Source organism: Propithecus coquereli, unplaced genomic scaffold (genome assembly GCF_000956105.1).
Source record: "Propithecus coquereli isolate 6110/MARCELLA unplaced genomic scaffold, Pcoq_1.0 Scaffold226, whole genome shotgun sequence".
In the NCBI taxonomy this organism is placed as follows: Eukaryota; Metazoa; Chordata; class Mammalia; order Primates; family Indriidae; genus Propithecus; species Propithecus coquereli.
Genome location: NW_012147797.1, coordinates 1,304,255 through 1,321,213, shown reverse-complemented (window position 1 = coordinate 1,321,213; position 16,959 = coordinate 1,304,255). Strand labels below are relative to the sequence as shown.

The 16,959-nt window shown below is 31.8% G+C and overlaps 1 protein-coding gene across 1 annotated transcript in view; it reads right to left on the bottom strand.

Annotated features, from left to right (window-relative positions):
• The window catches only part of HGF (hepatocyte growth factor (hepapoietin A; scatter factor)), a 69,286-nt gene that overhangs the window by 7,257 nt on the left and 45,070 nt on the right, over positions 1–16,959 (bottom strand). Inside the window, exons 9-13 of the mRNA XM_012645098.1 lie at positions 16,645–16,772; positions 10,104–10,206; positions 7,363–7,496; positions 2,617–2,655; positions 1,267–1,363 (exon numbers count right to left, since the gene is read on the bottom strand). Of these exons, the coding sequence (XP_012500552.1) occupies positions 1,267–1,363; positions 2,617–2,655; positions 7,363–7,496; positions 10,104–10,206; positions 16,645–16,772 (501 nt within the window). The remainder of the gene's footprint in view (positions 1–1,266; positions 1,364–2,616; positions 2,656–7,362; positions 7,497–10,103; positions 10,207–16,644; positions 16,773–16,959) is intronic.

Here is a 16,959-nt window from a genome sequence, read left to right as displayed (position 1 = left end):
TGCTAGGATTACAGGCGTGAGCCACCACGCCCGGCCTGGCATAAGTATTTATAAAATCTAATGAGTTATTCTTTGAGAAAAATATTTTCTTTGAAAATATTTTACAGCATTATGTTATCGAAAGTCATATATATCAAGGGATGTCAACTGCTTGTCAAGAATTTTTTTATTAATAAAAGGACTTCAGTTTCAAGTTGTCTCTATTCTATTTTAATGTTACTAAGAGTTAGTGGTATTAAAAAATATATTTTCCTCCTCTATTCTAGGATGCTAAGGGTAAATGAAAAAGGAGCATTTCCTAAAAGAGGAGATCTTTAAGTTGAGATTGGAAGAATGAAAAAGAATTTTCAGGCATTAAACATGGAGGTAGAAAGCCACAACATGTAGTGGAAATGACAAGAGGGAGAAAGTTGAGATGTCTAGAAAATAAGAGAAATTGTGGCTAGAATTCAGGTATATTTTGGGGTGTTTATTGTATGATGAGGTTCTGATAGAGATAAATAAAAACAGATATTTTATCATTCTGATTACCATATAGAATAATATATGCAGTATATGAAAAGTTGTAAGATCAGATTTTAAGTTAACTTATATTTTCAATATTGAATTTTATGACAATTATTAAGCTTAATTTTCTTTAACAATATAATTTACAAAGTGATTTTATACAGAACCTGCCATCGATTAAGAGAGCATTGAGAAAAACATGTCAAGAATTTTTTATTCACATTGTTTATTATAATATCTAAATCAGCTATCAATATAGTTTTTTAACCTTTTTTGTAATGACAAAATATTTCAGAATATAAAATGGCCACTTTTCATTTGAATGACAAGGAAAATGTCAGAAATTAAGAACAAATATAAAATTTCTAATATGATTGTGCGTAGACATGTTAGAAAATAAACTCACAATATCATAGATTGGGAAATCAATAACATGTATTATAACTACTTCATGATATTAAGGTATAAATAGGTTTTCTGTATAGTTGTTCTTTGATTAATCGAAACCAAAGTATCCCTTGGATTCGGGGACGATGCCGACACATATGGGGTCTTTGTGAACATTTCAAACTCACTACCTCTGGAAGCACAAATTGCAAAGTCCAGAGCAAGCAGAATGTGATCGGTCCCCTCACATAACTCCTCAGCTGGGTGCACTGTGGGGGGCACAACCTTCGCAATCCACGTGTGACCATACTTCTGGGAATATGACTTTTGCAAATTGTCTAAATGTTTGATTTGGCATCTATTAATAATTACCTGTATTTCAAACTAACCATCCATCCCACATTTGTTCGTGTTGGAATCCCATTTACAACTCGCAATTGTTTTGTTTTGGCGCAAGATATTACAGGATCTGAAACCAGGACCAAACATAACATTTTAACATAACACTTCGAAATCATCAGTGCTTCTCAGTTTTCTTAAATGCAGTGATAACTAGACAAATGTAACTACTGAAATTGTATCAGAAGGACATTTTGGATAAAGAGTAGTATTATATGACCACTATACTATATCAAGCCTCTAATGCTTATCATCCTCGTATAAGGAGTACAGTGACACAGAAAAACTCATCAAGTCAAGGCAGACAGGATTGCCATGATAGTCACAGTGGCTCTGCTCACTCATGCACTAAAAACAAGTTCCTCAGGCCTAATACTAATGCTGTACTTCCCTCACCACCCTCAACATAAGATGAACCAATGTTATTTATAGTTGTTATTTCCAAATGTCAATAGGAATCAATCGCCTGAGTGAAACAAAGCATGACATAACTATATTTGGTTATTTTTTCTGAATTTGTGCAGTAGGAATGTAGAGCTATTTCGAAACATATTACCAACATTAAATTTGTTGAAATTATATCCAAATGACATAATTATTATATCCAAATTATTATGTCCAAATGACATAATACAGAATTCTTTGGAGTAAACATTTTCCTAACCCTCCTCAGTGTTCCTAGCCTTCTTCTTTCTACTTCTGCCCAGGGTCTAGAATAGATTTCCATTCGCTTCCTCAGCCTGGGGCACAGCAGGTGGTCTTTTAAATCAAAACACTTGGGTAACTTTGTTCAGCCCAAGAAATATGTGAAAAGCAAGAACAATCAGTTCCCACTAGATTCTTAAACTGAGGCTTAACTGAACCTCTCAGATTATATCGTCTTTTGCCTAATAGACTGTAGGGAGAGCAAAGAGCTTTAAAGATAGAGCAGAATGGAGACACTGAATAACTTTCCAATTTTCTGGTTTCATTCTTTCCGACTTTAGCATTCCAATTTTATTTAGAGGGTAGTGTATATAAAAGTGATCCATTGTATACATTGTGCCCCAAATTAGAAGTAAGTATAAATGCTTTTATCAAAATCACATATATCAGTTTATAGATTTTCCGATAGAGAATTGAATTTCGATATTCAGTATGCAGTTGCCTTTTAAATTCCTTCATCTGCATATAGAAAAGAATTTTAAATAAAAACAAATAGATTAACTTATTCTTCTGATGAAAGTTAATAAAGTACAAAACAATTTTTTATGAAGAAAATAATGACATCATTTCTGACACATAGAAAATCAGATATACCTTATATTTTGAATGATTACTTACGGTCTAAATTCACTATTGTAGGTGTGGTATCACCTTCACCTATAAAAATAAATATGTCGATAAATATAATTCATATATACATATTTCCATTGCATAAAATCAAACTATATATTAAAATTCAAGTATCCATACATTGAATAATTTCCTAAGATTCTTGACATTTTATTCAAGGATAAAATGTCATAGTACTCTCTTGAGTAATTATGTTTTACTTTTGTTGGGTCATATTGTAGGTATATGCCTGCTGGCACTAGGTGATGTGAGGAGAGCGCAATTTTATGACTGTGAAGGTTTTCAGGTATGTGGTGTGATGACTATTGGTAGCTTGAATTTCACTGCTGGCATCAAGGAGTCACTTTATTCTACCAAGATGCCCAGCGTTGTACACAATGCACATTTCATTAAATAGAACTAATGCATATGTTTGCTTGGACCCTTCATAGATAGACTATTTTGTCTTTACTGTAATTTGAATCATTTAAATTTTTTCTGAAAACTTTCAACTTTAATCTTTGTAAGAATTCCGGATAATAGAAATTAATGTCACTAATGGGAAAAGAGGGATAACAAAATATAATTATGTTTTGTTGTTAGAATATTTCAAAGATTGGCTTTTCCAGATGCTAGTAAAAAAAAAAGTATGGAAAAAAAGAACACCGAAAGCTACAAATTAATTCTAACTAAAACCTCATAACTTACTACTTTTTCATCTCTACTGGGGTTTAATTGCTGTAAAGAGAAAGGCTTGGAAGATGCTAGGATTTGGAAATACTTATGCAGTAATAAATGAGACACAAGACATTTCCTGGAGCTTAACGTTTGACTGTTCAGAATTGATGGCATAGAGTTCAGTCAGGCACTGTTTAGACCCAGATGGTTGTTAATCCCTGGAAATGCCCTGAGCTCAAATAAACTAGCAACAAAACAACAATGGCATATGGATACAAATTTGATTGTTATTTGTGAGGATAGGTAAGAGAATTAATACATGCTTATTTGTGTTCATTTTCCAGCTCTAGATATTTTAAATGAATTAAGGGTAAAGGTGAACATAGAAATTTTATCATTTCCCTTTCTTCTTAGCTTATCCTGGGGGAGGGTTTTGTTTTAGAGTCAGCTGAGGTCAGTATTTTAGTTCACAGTACAAATTAAGATTGAGGCAGACTACAGTAATGAAACTTTCAAGGATATTGTTTTTTCCACTCAAGTCAATTGCTTGAAAATGTTAAAGTAAGTAAGTAGATACTTATTTCTTATGTTGTGATGAGAAAGACTAGATTATTCATTCTATCCTTAGTTGCATATTTAGTCTCTTATTTCTAAGCATTAAGCTAATAAATAAAGTGCTTAGTTCATTCTTGCATCTTATTAAAATATTTAAAGTTTTAAAAATTTGTAGTATGATAAATGTGGGGTTTTAATAATTAATAGTAATACATATGTTTTGCTTCCTCTAATCTGATATTTTTTACACTTAAGCTGAAATATCATTTAAAATCAGATTTCTGGAGATTCTAAGCAGGTGGCTGGATTCTGAATTTTTAAAAAGCACTCTAGGTTCTTCTGTTGTATACTTTGAGCAAAACTTTGAGAAACTGCTCTCTAGGCCTTTACCATTTCACTATCAAATACTATTCTCATCTCTCTTCCTTTACTTACCCCACTATCTCTACAACATTACTCATGTCTGAAAAATATATATGATGCAAATCTTATTTGGTACTGTTTCCACTTAAATTTGAAAAAGGAAAACATGTCAATGATAAATGTTTTACCTGTGGAATAGTAGATGTGTTTGTGCGTGTGTGTGTGTGTGTGTGTGTGTGTGTGTCTTTGTATAGCCTTAGAACCAAACATGGGCTTTTACTGAAAACATAAAGAAATCTTTCTTTTACTGTATTCTTAAAGTTTCAATGCAAATTCAAAACTCTATAAACATCACGTATTTCTCTAGGCACACAGCTATGTTCCCATTCTCATTTTATGTATTAATATTAATATATATCTATTACATGATTATATTGCTTTATGGTTGTTTATATAAATGTCTCTCCTCTGTCCTGTAAACTATTTGAAGAAGTGTGTGGGTGTGTTTATGTTTTTGTATACTTAGCATATTATATAGGGCTTTGCACACAATAGCAGAACAATAAAAAATAACAAATGATTGACTAAATAAAAACAGGGATGGAAGGTAAATTTTTGAGTATGTACTATGCAACACTGTTCATAATATCCAGATATGATAAGTACTTTTATTATAAAATTTACAAATACAGAAAATGAGTCATAGGTAGGTTAAGTAACTTGTCCAAGACACTTAAAAAGTGATGAGTCGGGGATTCTTAGGAAGTCAGAGTTGATGCTCTTAACAACTACATTCTCAGTAGTTAATATTTTTCTAAGATATACTGAGTGTGTGTGTATACACAAACATATATGCATTTCTACATTTTTATGTTTGCATATTTGAAAAGCTTAGAATATGTTGAATATTATTTTGTAAGCATTTTAGAAAAACATGAATAAAAACCTTTACATGTTTTGTAGGAGAAATAAATGTACAGTGTGAAAATGATTTATACAGTCTCTGCAGTTATATAAATAATAATAAATCAAATCTTCTAAAGATAAATTTTACTAGCCTTTCACCAGGAAGAAAATGTAAATAAATCCTGGCTATAAATATTAGTTGGAAAAATGACTGCAGAAATCTTTATTGAAATTAATGTTTGGTATACACTGAAATAAAAATGAGTTATCTGCAATAGCATTTAATCAAATAGTAGAAACACCATGAAGTCTTTCAACAGCAAATTACCAACTTTTAGTTTAAAAATATTAGTTGAAAAAAAGTTTTGAAAACTTTTAAATTATTAGAGTCCTGTCTCCCTTAGTTAGACTTATAAACCAAATCACAGTGTCCTGAGATTATAAGGGAGCATTTTACTCTAAACTATACATATGTGCTAATGGGGCTGCTGTGAGTCTTACAAATCTGGAATTCTGTAGAGAAAGCAATATAACCAGTTTTATAAGCCAGATCACTGACTTTTTCTTTCTTCCTAGATCAATGTATATTTCTATGAGCTTCCATTATTCTTAATCCAGAAGACTTCACAAGAAGGTAGTCATGTAAAACTAATACTTAGAAAAAATATTCCTTAATCAGTTTTTCTTTTTCTTTTTTTTTTTTTTTTGTATGGCATTCTCTGGACAGGTAGCCTTGTTTGTTGTTTTAGTGTTAAAACTTGAAAGACATCTTTGCTGGGAGAACATTTTCAGGGCCTATGCAAACCCAAATATGGGGAAAGTATAGAACATTTGGAAAACACTAATTAATTTGAAAGGCTATGATCGTGGCTGATAAAATAAAAATAAAATCATTGGAAATATCATTTCTTTGCAATTATACAAGGTATTTAATTATTATTATAACGAATTTCCCAACCTATTAAAAATAGAGCCATTTCAAGTCTTAATGATAGGTACATTTGATTAGCATCATTTTTAAGAAGTTTGTCTTTTTATGCTACAATTTCATGAAATGCGACTAGTGATTCCACTTAAGGTGAAAATTCCCTCTTTAATTTGACGTAAATTCTGGAAAAATATAGACTTGTATTTGTATTTCATTTTTTAAAGCAATATTATTATCTCTCTTTTTAGGGTGGGTATTTTTGCTGCTACTCTCAAAGTACTTGCTACTATTAGTTTGTCTCACAAGAAAAATATTGTTAAAACAAGGTTCTTTTTGAACTTATAAAAGTACATAAAAAGAAGGTAGTTTAACATTGCGGTTTGCTGTAAAGATACAGCTATGATACAAGTGTAGTAAAATGGTCTCTTAGTACAGGCACAGCATTATAAAAAGGCTTTTTTACTCAATAACATGTAAAAGACATATTTCTATCTCAATACATATTAATGGTTCTCAGTGGGGGTGATTTTGTCACCCAGGGGACATTGGCAATGTCTGGAGATATTTTTGATTGCCATGACTTAGGCAGGTGTGGTACTACTGGCATCTAGTGGATAGAGGCCAACAAAACCACTAAAGATCCTACAATACAAAGAACAGCCTCCCACAACAGAGAATTATCTAGCCCCAAATGTCAATGTGCCAAGGCTGAGAAATCCTGATGTATATCAACAATATTATTACTTTTAATAAATACTGCCAAACTGACTTCCAGGCAGGATTTTCAATTCACCCTCAAAAAAGTAGCATAGTATTGAGAAAGCCTTATTACTCCACTCTTTATCACATCTTTTCCCTATTGACATGTAGGGGCTTTTTTATATGAAGCATATAAGACATGCATTTTATATGAAGTATATCAAACACATATGCTTTACATATATCTTTTACTTTATGCACTAATATCCTTCTAACAAAGCCATCTTGGATTCAGATAAGTGGGTAAAAATCTCCAGGCTCTTCTTAGTCTTGGGTTAAAGAACTGAGAAGAAGATGAAGGCACCAGCATTTCAGATCTGTTCGTGAGTCTTTTAGTGGACTGGGGATTTTGCAGAGAGAATGAGTGGTATGTCAGTGTGTAGTGTGTGTGTGTGTGTGTGTGTGTGTGTGTGTGTCCGTGTGTGTTGCTCTCTGGAGAGCATCCTCATTTGCGGATCAACTCCAGACCTCTGATATCATTTACAACTCTGATGAAGGTATCATTTTAGAGGAGATACAGTATACTTAAAATATTTCACATAAAAAAGATGCCTAACTGTACTTACAACGAGAAATAGGGCAATAATCCCAGGGAATGAGCGGATTCCCCGTGTAACACCAGGGGCCGTGGGCATCATCGTCGGGATTGCGGCAGTAGTTCTTATTCAGCTTGCTAGCATCTGGTTCCCAGAAGATATGGCTGCATAAACAACAAGCTTCAAACATCACAAGACGCTCACTCCGTCCAAGAGAAACAACATACTTCAAGAAGATATAATCCTAGCACATTACTTTCAAAGCAGATCCAGCACAAGCTTCTACTTGGGGTGAATTTTACTTATTTTGTTTGATCTCTATTTTGTTGCTGCTGTTGTTCTTACAATTTGGTAGCACATTTTCTAACTTGGCAATATGGAAAGGGACTCCATAATTAGCATATACAAAATGATGAGGGATTTTGTAACTTTACCTCTATTTAATAACTATGGTGGAAGGTAGCAATACTTTTGCACAGAAATAGAGAAACATTGTCTACAATAAGCAGATGGCAAAGATCAGAATTATAAAATGCATAGAAAATACAAGCTATTGTAAAAGTATTTTTTCACATTTCAGGTACAGATAAAGCATCATTAGCAATATGACTATGACAAAAAACAGGCAGATACACTAAAAATTGATAATAATGTGCTAATGAAATAATTAAATTCTAAAATTTTGCTGGTCATATAGTTACAAAATATGATTTTCTGAAAGATAACTAACACTTCAATATTTCTATCTTATGTCTTAATTAAATTTATTACCAAAAAAAGCAAAAACCTTATATGTTATTTTATAAGACCAAGGCCATTCACGGAACATCAATATTTACATTTACCTCAGTAACATTAATGTAGTCAAATTCTACATGGCCACTCTGATCAAGTCATGAAAACAAGACATCTAAGTGAATTTATCTTGTGTTATTAATTACTACCATGCTTGAATAAAATTAATATATCATTTTAAGTAAAATTGCAAAGAGCTTGAACATGGAAACTTGGACCATTTCCAGACCAAGGTTCATTTTCTGGAAAAAGAAGTTCTTTAGAGACATAACCTTAGACTAATCTTATGAAGCAGACTTTAAGATTATGCTTTATTACATTTCAGGAAATTGAAATTTCCAAAGGACAATTAATTTCATTTTCGAACACTTCAACATTTCAGCCTTTGCACTTGCTATTTCTTCTGTCTAATGTACTCTTCCTCCTATGCTTCTCTTGGCCAATTTCTACTCATCATATATGTCCCAGCTAATGTCCCTTCCTTTAGGAAGCCTCTTGACCATCTAAGTCTGGGTAGGCACTTCTTTGCATTCCCATAGCATAAAATAAGCTCTCTTTCATATATAATACAGTATTGACATTTCCTGTTTGTTTGCATCCCATACTAGAGCGTGAGATTCATGAGGGCAGAACTCTGTTGCTCTCTGAAGTCCTAGACTTCAGGTAGTAGCTTCTAGCCACATGTGGCTACTGAGCAATTGATATGTGGCTGGTCTAAATTGAGAGGTGCTATAAGTGTAAATATATGCCGGATTTTGAACATGTAGCATGAAGAAGAATATAAAAGATGTCATTAATAATTTTTATATTGAATATATGTTGAAACTTTTAAAACTTTAGATACATTGGATCAAATAGAATATGTTAAAATTAATTTTGCCATTTTATTTTTATTTCTTTGAAAGTGACTACAAGGAAATTTAAAGGTACATATATGGATTACATTCGTAAGTTGCATTATATTTATACTAGAGAGCATTGCTTTAAAAACTATCATATTTGTTTGTGAAATAAATTAATTGAAATATCATCCACTATTGAGTATATTTTGAAAGAGAATAGGAGATTTAAAGTAAGACTAAAGTAAAGTGACTCTGAGCCCTTAAATTCCTATCCATGTATAGAAATATCTTCCATATAGGATTGTGGTGGTCAAATGACATAATAACTCATGTAAAGCATCCATGTTGTAGGCACTTGATCAAATGACACTTCTTTTTTCTTTTATTATAGTGCATATATTCTGGGATGTTCACTAAAAATCTGTTTTGGGTCACAATTATGTGTCATACTTCATTTGTAATTTTGTAAACACTGTCACTATTGCTAGGGCCAAGTGGATGCTAACTTCTTTTTGAATATGTCCAATATAAAAATCTGTAATGCTCTGATATATGTAGATTTTTTCAATTTATATATACATTACAATGATAATTATAAAATTTTACATATTAAAGCTACTTGAGGAAATCTGTCTATAAGTTTTTAGTAAAGTGGATATTTTAATTATATATGCATATCAAAATGATCATTTATTGATTTTTTAATAAACTACTAATACTAAATATGAGAACATAATAATCCTCTAATATACACTATTCAGAACACCAGATTTGCCACTTAATTATATACTATCTTGTTAAGTTATGTAATTGTTTTGTCAATGCGACCGTGTCCTCCTTGAAGGTTGGAACTGAAACAGGTGCCCACTTTTTGTTGATGTTTCCCATGGTACCAATTACAGTACAAACTACAGAGTAAATGTTCAGTAAATGGGTGCTAACTTGAATTGCATATTCCAAAGTTTGCTACATGGAGAGACAATGTTATGAGTTGTATAGAAAAATCAATCTAGTGTTTTTATTAGCTTACTATGATACATAAAAGAATAGAAAGGTATAGCAATGTATGTACCTGAATATACAATCTGTTGTTATCACTACATTCTATATATTGAAATAAAGACATTTACACACCGGTGTAAATCTTCCATGTTCTTTTCCCACATTGAACATGTTAGTCCAGATCTTGTTTTGGATAAATTGCCCATATAGTTTTTGCCATTCCCACGATAACAATCTAGATGTAAAATATATGAAAAGAAGACTAGTGAAGATTAGGGAGGATAAAGCAAAAATATTTTTAAAAAACATATGAAATTATGAAAATGAACATAAAAATTAAAATGAAGCACTCTGAAATCTATACAAATCAAAGAGACTTAAATATCTCAAATTAAAGTATCTTTTAATCCAATCTCTTTTTCATTATGCAAACTCAAATATTACAAGTAATATTTTTTTAATTAAAAAAAATGAGTGGCCCTTTGGGACACCAAAGAAATGAGAATTTTTAGAATAACACATATATTTCTCAATATATTATTCTGAAAAATTTCATTCCATAGAAAAGTCTCTAGAATAATATACTAGGCACATTCCTTGTGTTTTGATCTTTGTCTTTCATGGCATTGACATTGTGAATCACTCAAGACAGCTTTTTTACAAATACTCTTTAATTTCAATTTGATTATTCTCTCATGGATAAAATCAAGTTATATTTGACAGGAATATTTCACCAGTGATACTTCGTCCTTTTCAGAGTATTACATCCTGTGACACATGATGTCATTGGTGGTGCATTTGATCACTTGGTTAAGTGATTATAGGAAAAACTTCCCTTCATATTTAACAAAATCTATTGAGAACTTTGAGACTGAATAAACCTCCTAGTGCCAAACAAATTTGCACAAAGTGCCTTAGGCATACTTTGATGAATTTTGCATGAATCAGTTATAACTATGCTGGTTGTAAAATGATTATTTTGCTATTTCTAACATTTCTTTATATATTTATTAGTTGGTATATTGTAAATAAGATTTTTTTCCTTTTGCCCTACCCCTTTCATTTAGGTATTAGAAGTAGAAGTGCTAGTACTGGTAGTAAAAGTAGTTATTTAAATATGGACTTGTGGATTCTATTTTTATTCAATGTGATATATAATCTATTCCTGTTATTCATTTTTATGTTCAAATTATTCTGAATCTACCCAATGAAAGCTGCTTTAACTGATTCCTGTGTCTCCTACCATGTCCCATGAAGTTTTAGTTTTCATTTTTTAATTGGCTATTTGTGTTCTAATAAACATTGATAGAAGTGTTGATATTATTAATCAAAAGAAATGTAGTAATAATAAATCAGTTCTTCCAAAATTGTAAGTTATAGTTCTATATTTAAAAAGAAACACTATTCTATATTTTTAAATAATGAAAAACATTTAAAAAGTGACTTTATCATTAAACATTTTTATCTGTATAAAAACTGTAGATTTGACTACAAAATATTATCTAAAAATGTACATCAACATTAATATTATTCTGTGTTTTAAACTTGGTAAATCAGAGCATATTGTCATTAATTTTAAAATGTGTTATGTGATTATAATAAATGATAAACACAAATTTTAATAAAGTTGATTAAATGAATAATTTAATCATTTGTCCAGGAATCAGCTAACACAGTGAAAAAGAAATACGTATAATAAGTATATTCAATGGTCACGTGTTCATATCCTCGGATCACATTGCAATATCACTATAAGGAATTTTGGCTTAAATGTATTAATGAAAACTCAAATAGAATCAGATTTAAAACAGATAAAATAGCAGTCATTACAGCACACCAAACTTGTAAAATCCAATACTTGCAACCTTGAAGAATATACCAATTCGAAGAAACATTTTTCTCTAACAACACTATCTTTCTTTTTTTCTGTATTAGAAAAATCTAAAGCTTTGACTATTAGGTAGTAAATTCTTTAGATGCACTTTTACTAATGAAAACAATTGTGCAACATAGTGCATCAGTACTGCTCTTGTACATTTTTGTTTTTTACACCTGTGTTTGGTTGAATACGTTATTTGAAGAGGGCTTCCCTACCACCGCCACAACCACTATCCTTTTATTTAAACATGGACTACGTGCTAGGTTTTTCTTAGTAAACTTTTTATTTTAGAATAATTTTTGGTTTACAGGAAAGTTGTCAAGATAGTACAGAAAGTTCTATGTACTATGCAGTTTCTCCAACTTTTAACATCTCACATTAGTAGGACAGATTTGTCATAACTATTGAACTAATATTGATGCATTATTATTAACTGAAGTCTATACTTTGTTTATATATTCTTAGTTTTTACTCAATATCCTTTTTTGTGTTCCAGGATTCCACATCACACCACATTACTTTTAATAATAGTAGTCATGTTTCCTAAGTCTCTTCCAGATGTGACGATTCCTCAGACTTGTTTTTGTTTATGATGACTTTGACAGTTTTGAGGACAATTGGTCAGGTATTTTGTAAAATGCCCCTCAACAGGGTTTATCTGATATTTTCGTTTTGATTAGACGTGGGTTACAGGTTTTTAAAAAGAGGAGGATATGATTTTCTGAGCACTTCTTAATTGCTATTCCCTTTCTTTTTTTTTTTTTTTTATTCTGAGACAGAGTCTCACTTTGTTCCCCGGGCTAGAGTGAGTGCAGTGGCGTCAGCCTAGCTCACAGCAACCTCACACTCCTGGGCTCAAGCAATCCTTCTGCCTCAGCCTCCTGAGTAGCTGGGACTGCAGGCATGCGCCACCATGCCTGGCTAATTTTTTTTTTCTATATATTTTTTAGTTGTCTGATTAATTTCTTTCTATTTTTAGTAGAGACGGGGGTCTCGCTCTTGCTCAGGCTGGTTTCGAACTCCTGAGCTCAAACAATCCGCCCGCCTCGGCCTCCCAGAGTGCTAGGATTACAGGCGTGAGCCACCGCGCCCGGCCTATTCCCTTTCATTTGATACTGCTAGGCAATGTGTGTTTGTGTGTGTGGGTATGTGTGTATTTATATCTATTTGTTATGAGTAACTACTGATTCTTCTTAATCTAATACCCAGAGTTTTTCCTTTCTTTCATTTCATTTCTCTATTTCCTTTTTCCCACAGTGAGAACTCTGATTTCAAGTAATATCAATTATTAGTATTAATAGTAAATTCCTTTATTTACTACTATTTAATAGTATACCAAACATAGTTTCATGCCTAGCTTTTTAAAAAAATTAACCATATACCTGAAAATTATCCCATATTAGTTCATGGAGGGAGAGTCTTCTTGTTCTTTTCGCAAGTTCATAGCATTCCGCCGTGTGGCTGTGCCAAAGTACATTTGGGTTGTTTTGCTATTACAGATAATGCTGCAATAAAAAAACTTTGTGCATATGTTTTTGCATGTTGTTGGAGCTGTATATTCAGGTAGTGGCATTGTTGAGCCAAAATCTATGTGGTTTTCTTTTTTACATTCTAATCTTTTATCTATGTGGAATTTTTTTTCAGATAGAGTACAAGGAGTGGATTTAATTTTATTATTTTTCCAAATGGTTAACCTGCTGATTCATTATTATTCTAAAAGTTCATATTTTACCCAGTGGTATACATTGCCATATTTTTAATATATTTCCATATTTAGTTAGGTCTATTTCAGGACTTTGTATTTCATTCCAATTGTCAAGTTATTCCCCTGCCAGAACTATGCTATTTTACTTACAAAAACCTTATAAAATATTTTAATTTCTGATAGGGTTAATTCCCTCTACTTACTCCTTTTTTCAAGGTTTTGTTATTATACTCACATGTTTATTTTTCGAGGAGAATTTTAGAATCAAATTGTTTAATATCAGGAAAAAACTTCTTGACCTATTTATTAATATCACATTAAATGTATAGATTAGCTTAATAAATTTCTATATTTCTTCTATAGGAATTGGTCTATTTAAGCTTTCTTTTCTATCAGAGTCAATTCAACTAACTTGAATTTTCCTAGTAAACTAATCATTTCACCTATATTTTCAAAGTTTTATATGAAGTTGAATAAAATGATCTCATATTTTCTAATTTTCCTGTTTTGATCATTATTTACGTCTTAATAACTATTATATATTTTTGTTTTCTCTCTTTCTTGATTCAGTTGGCTGGTAATTATTTATTCTGTTAATTTGTTAAAAAGAAATTATCCTTTGATTTATTCACTAGTTCTACTCTTTTCTTTTTTCTCTCCTATAAATGTTTGCTTTTATCTTGATTATTTTCTTTCTTATATTTCTTTTGGTTTACTTTAGTCCCAGATTTTTGAGTTGGAAACTTCAATCATTTATTTTCATTATTTTAAGATATCGACATAAATATTTATTGTTACAAATTGTCTTCTGTTTATTGCCTTAAGTATATCTTATATAATTTACTAAATGTTTTATTGGCATTTTAAAAAATTCTTCCATTTCAGTTTTCGTTTTTCTTAACAGTGTTATTTAATATACAGTAGAAAAAGCATTTGTGTATAAATACTAATTCTGATATTGCGAGATTTGAAAAAAGATTTCCAACTCATAGAAATACATGTGAAATTTATACTTTTTGTTAAGTGAAGAATGGTAAGAATGGCATCCTCTCATATACAGATCTGTGTATGTTTAGACATATATATATATCTGTAACTATAGATGTATAAATAACGATGCATATATATAGATTTATATGTTAATATATATGCATAAAACAATGCATACCATTAGCTTGGCAGTATCATACAATGGCATAACTGTCAGTTTAAATTTCACAGCTAGATATTGAATTGTCTAGCAGTGTGAACAGCAGGTCTTTGCCTCCTTCATTTTTAAATTGTCCCACAGAGTCTAACACATTGTTGCATGTATCAAGTATTGTTAAAGAATGAATCAAAGAGAGAAAGCATGAAATAATGAAAAGGTCCTTGTAAGGAGAGCCAGATTTAATTCCAACTGTGCCAATTTGAGAATTTATGCAAGTTATTTAAATTCCATAAAACCAATTTCTTCATCTATTAATGAATAGATTTATTAGATAAGCAATGAACATCTACTTAAACTCCCAAATCGAAAACTTTTATATTCTATAACATGATCCTTTTGTTAAGTGATATATATGTGTATAAAAATGTCTTAACACACACCATAAGCTTATAAAACAATTGTTCTTGTTTCCTTCCACCACTCACAAATTATCAGCAATTTTCCAAGTAATTGAGACAGAAACACAGAAGACTCATCCGGTGCCAAACTTCTTTTAATCATTGGTTTCAACTTTATTTCCAACTGACCTTTAAAATCTTCCAAAGAATAGTGAATGAAATTGACTGAAAAGGGACTCGTCCCCTCTTCCCTCTACAACTCTATTTTCAGAGTTGCTCATGAACAATGGCACTGTGGAAAAAGTTAAAGGATGGAAGTATATATAGGACAATAACTCTATGAAATGGAGCTTTAAATTAGGCTTGGGATTTGTAGGATGATTTTGGACTGACCATGACCATTACCATCATAATTAAGTTTATGTGAAATAGAATATGATCATTTAAAAATTATAATTCAAGTTATTATACACCAACAAATACCCAGGGCTCAACCTTATTATTAATCTTTAACAAATTATTTATTTTTTAAATCTATTTCATTCTGACTTTACTACTGTTCCCTGAGACAGTTACCTTCAATGGCATCTATGTTTCCAAATACGTAATGATTTATCCCAAACCCCACCACTACACATCAGCTCCACCGCTAACACCCAGGTCCAAGTCACTCTCATGTCTTGCCTGGATTATCGAAACAACCAATTCATTGGTTCTCCTGTGTTAACCCTTGTTGTGAATAATGGCTATTTCCAGAATGCAGCCTGAATGATCCAGTTAAAACTTAGATCAAATCACTTAACTTCTCTTCTCAGATCCCTACAACAGAGTCCCTTCTCTTGCAGAGCAAAAGCGCAGATCATCACAGTTCCTACAACGCCAATGCAATTTTAGCCTAGTTGCCTCTCTAACTTCATTTCCTGCTACTCTTCATCTTGCTTATTCTGCACCGGCCATAGTGATGTGCTTATTTCTTTAACTTTTCAAGCATTCTCTCATCTCATGTCATTTGCACCTGTAGTTTTCTCTTCCTAGAACACTCTTTACACATATATGTAGAAGGCATATCCTGCTCCTTCACTTCCCCTGAGTCCTCCTTAAATGTCCCTTAACAAGTAAGATCTTTCCTGACCATTAAAGTATAAAATAGCAGCACCCCTCTCCTCTAACTTTGGGATGTTTTTGTCTCCACTACTTCCCAGAAACTAACATAACACTCCCACCCTCATTTTTATAACCCTTGTTTTCTGTCTGCTGGAAATTAGCTCCATGAGGTCAAAGAATTTAGTTTTGTTTACTGGTGTATCTCCAGCACCTAGAAGTTTGCCTAGCACTAGCATACATGCAGGTAAATAAATAAATAAATAAATGTTGAATGAATGAATACATAAAAGAAATCCAACTTCAGACTTGGTGATTTTGTTTGCTACCCAGTAAAAGCGATGCAGCGAGAAGTAGATCTTCTGCTATAAAACGTGTCCTCCCCTTAGGCATTTCCCCTGAATTTAATCATACCCATCCTGCAAAATGTCAGCTATTACCTTGTCCACTTGACACGTCACAGTTTGGAATTTGGGAGCAGTAGCCAACTCGGATGTTTGGATCAGTGGTAAAACACCAGGGTGACTCAGCTCCATCTGGATTTCGGCAATAATTTTCTCTTAGGTCTCTATTAAGAATAAGCATGTTAATGTAAATTGACTGAATTTTCACATTGGCGCAGTCAGTCCTATTACATTTCTAGAATTCCAGAATGTACACATGTTTATAAATAGAGTTCTAAGTTTTTGGACCTACGATAGTTATAACAATTTAGAATTCAGTAGACACAACTGACACTGCCCAATTCACTGATA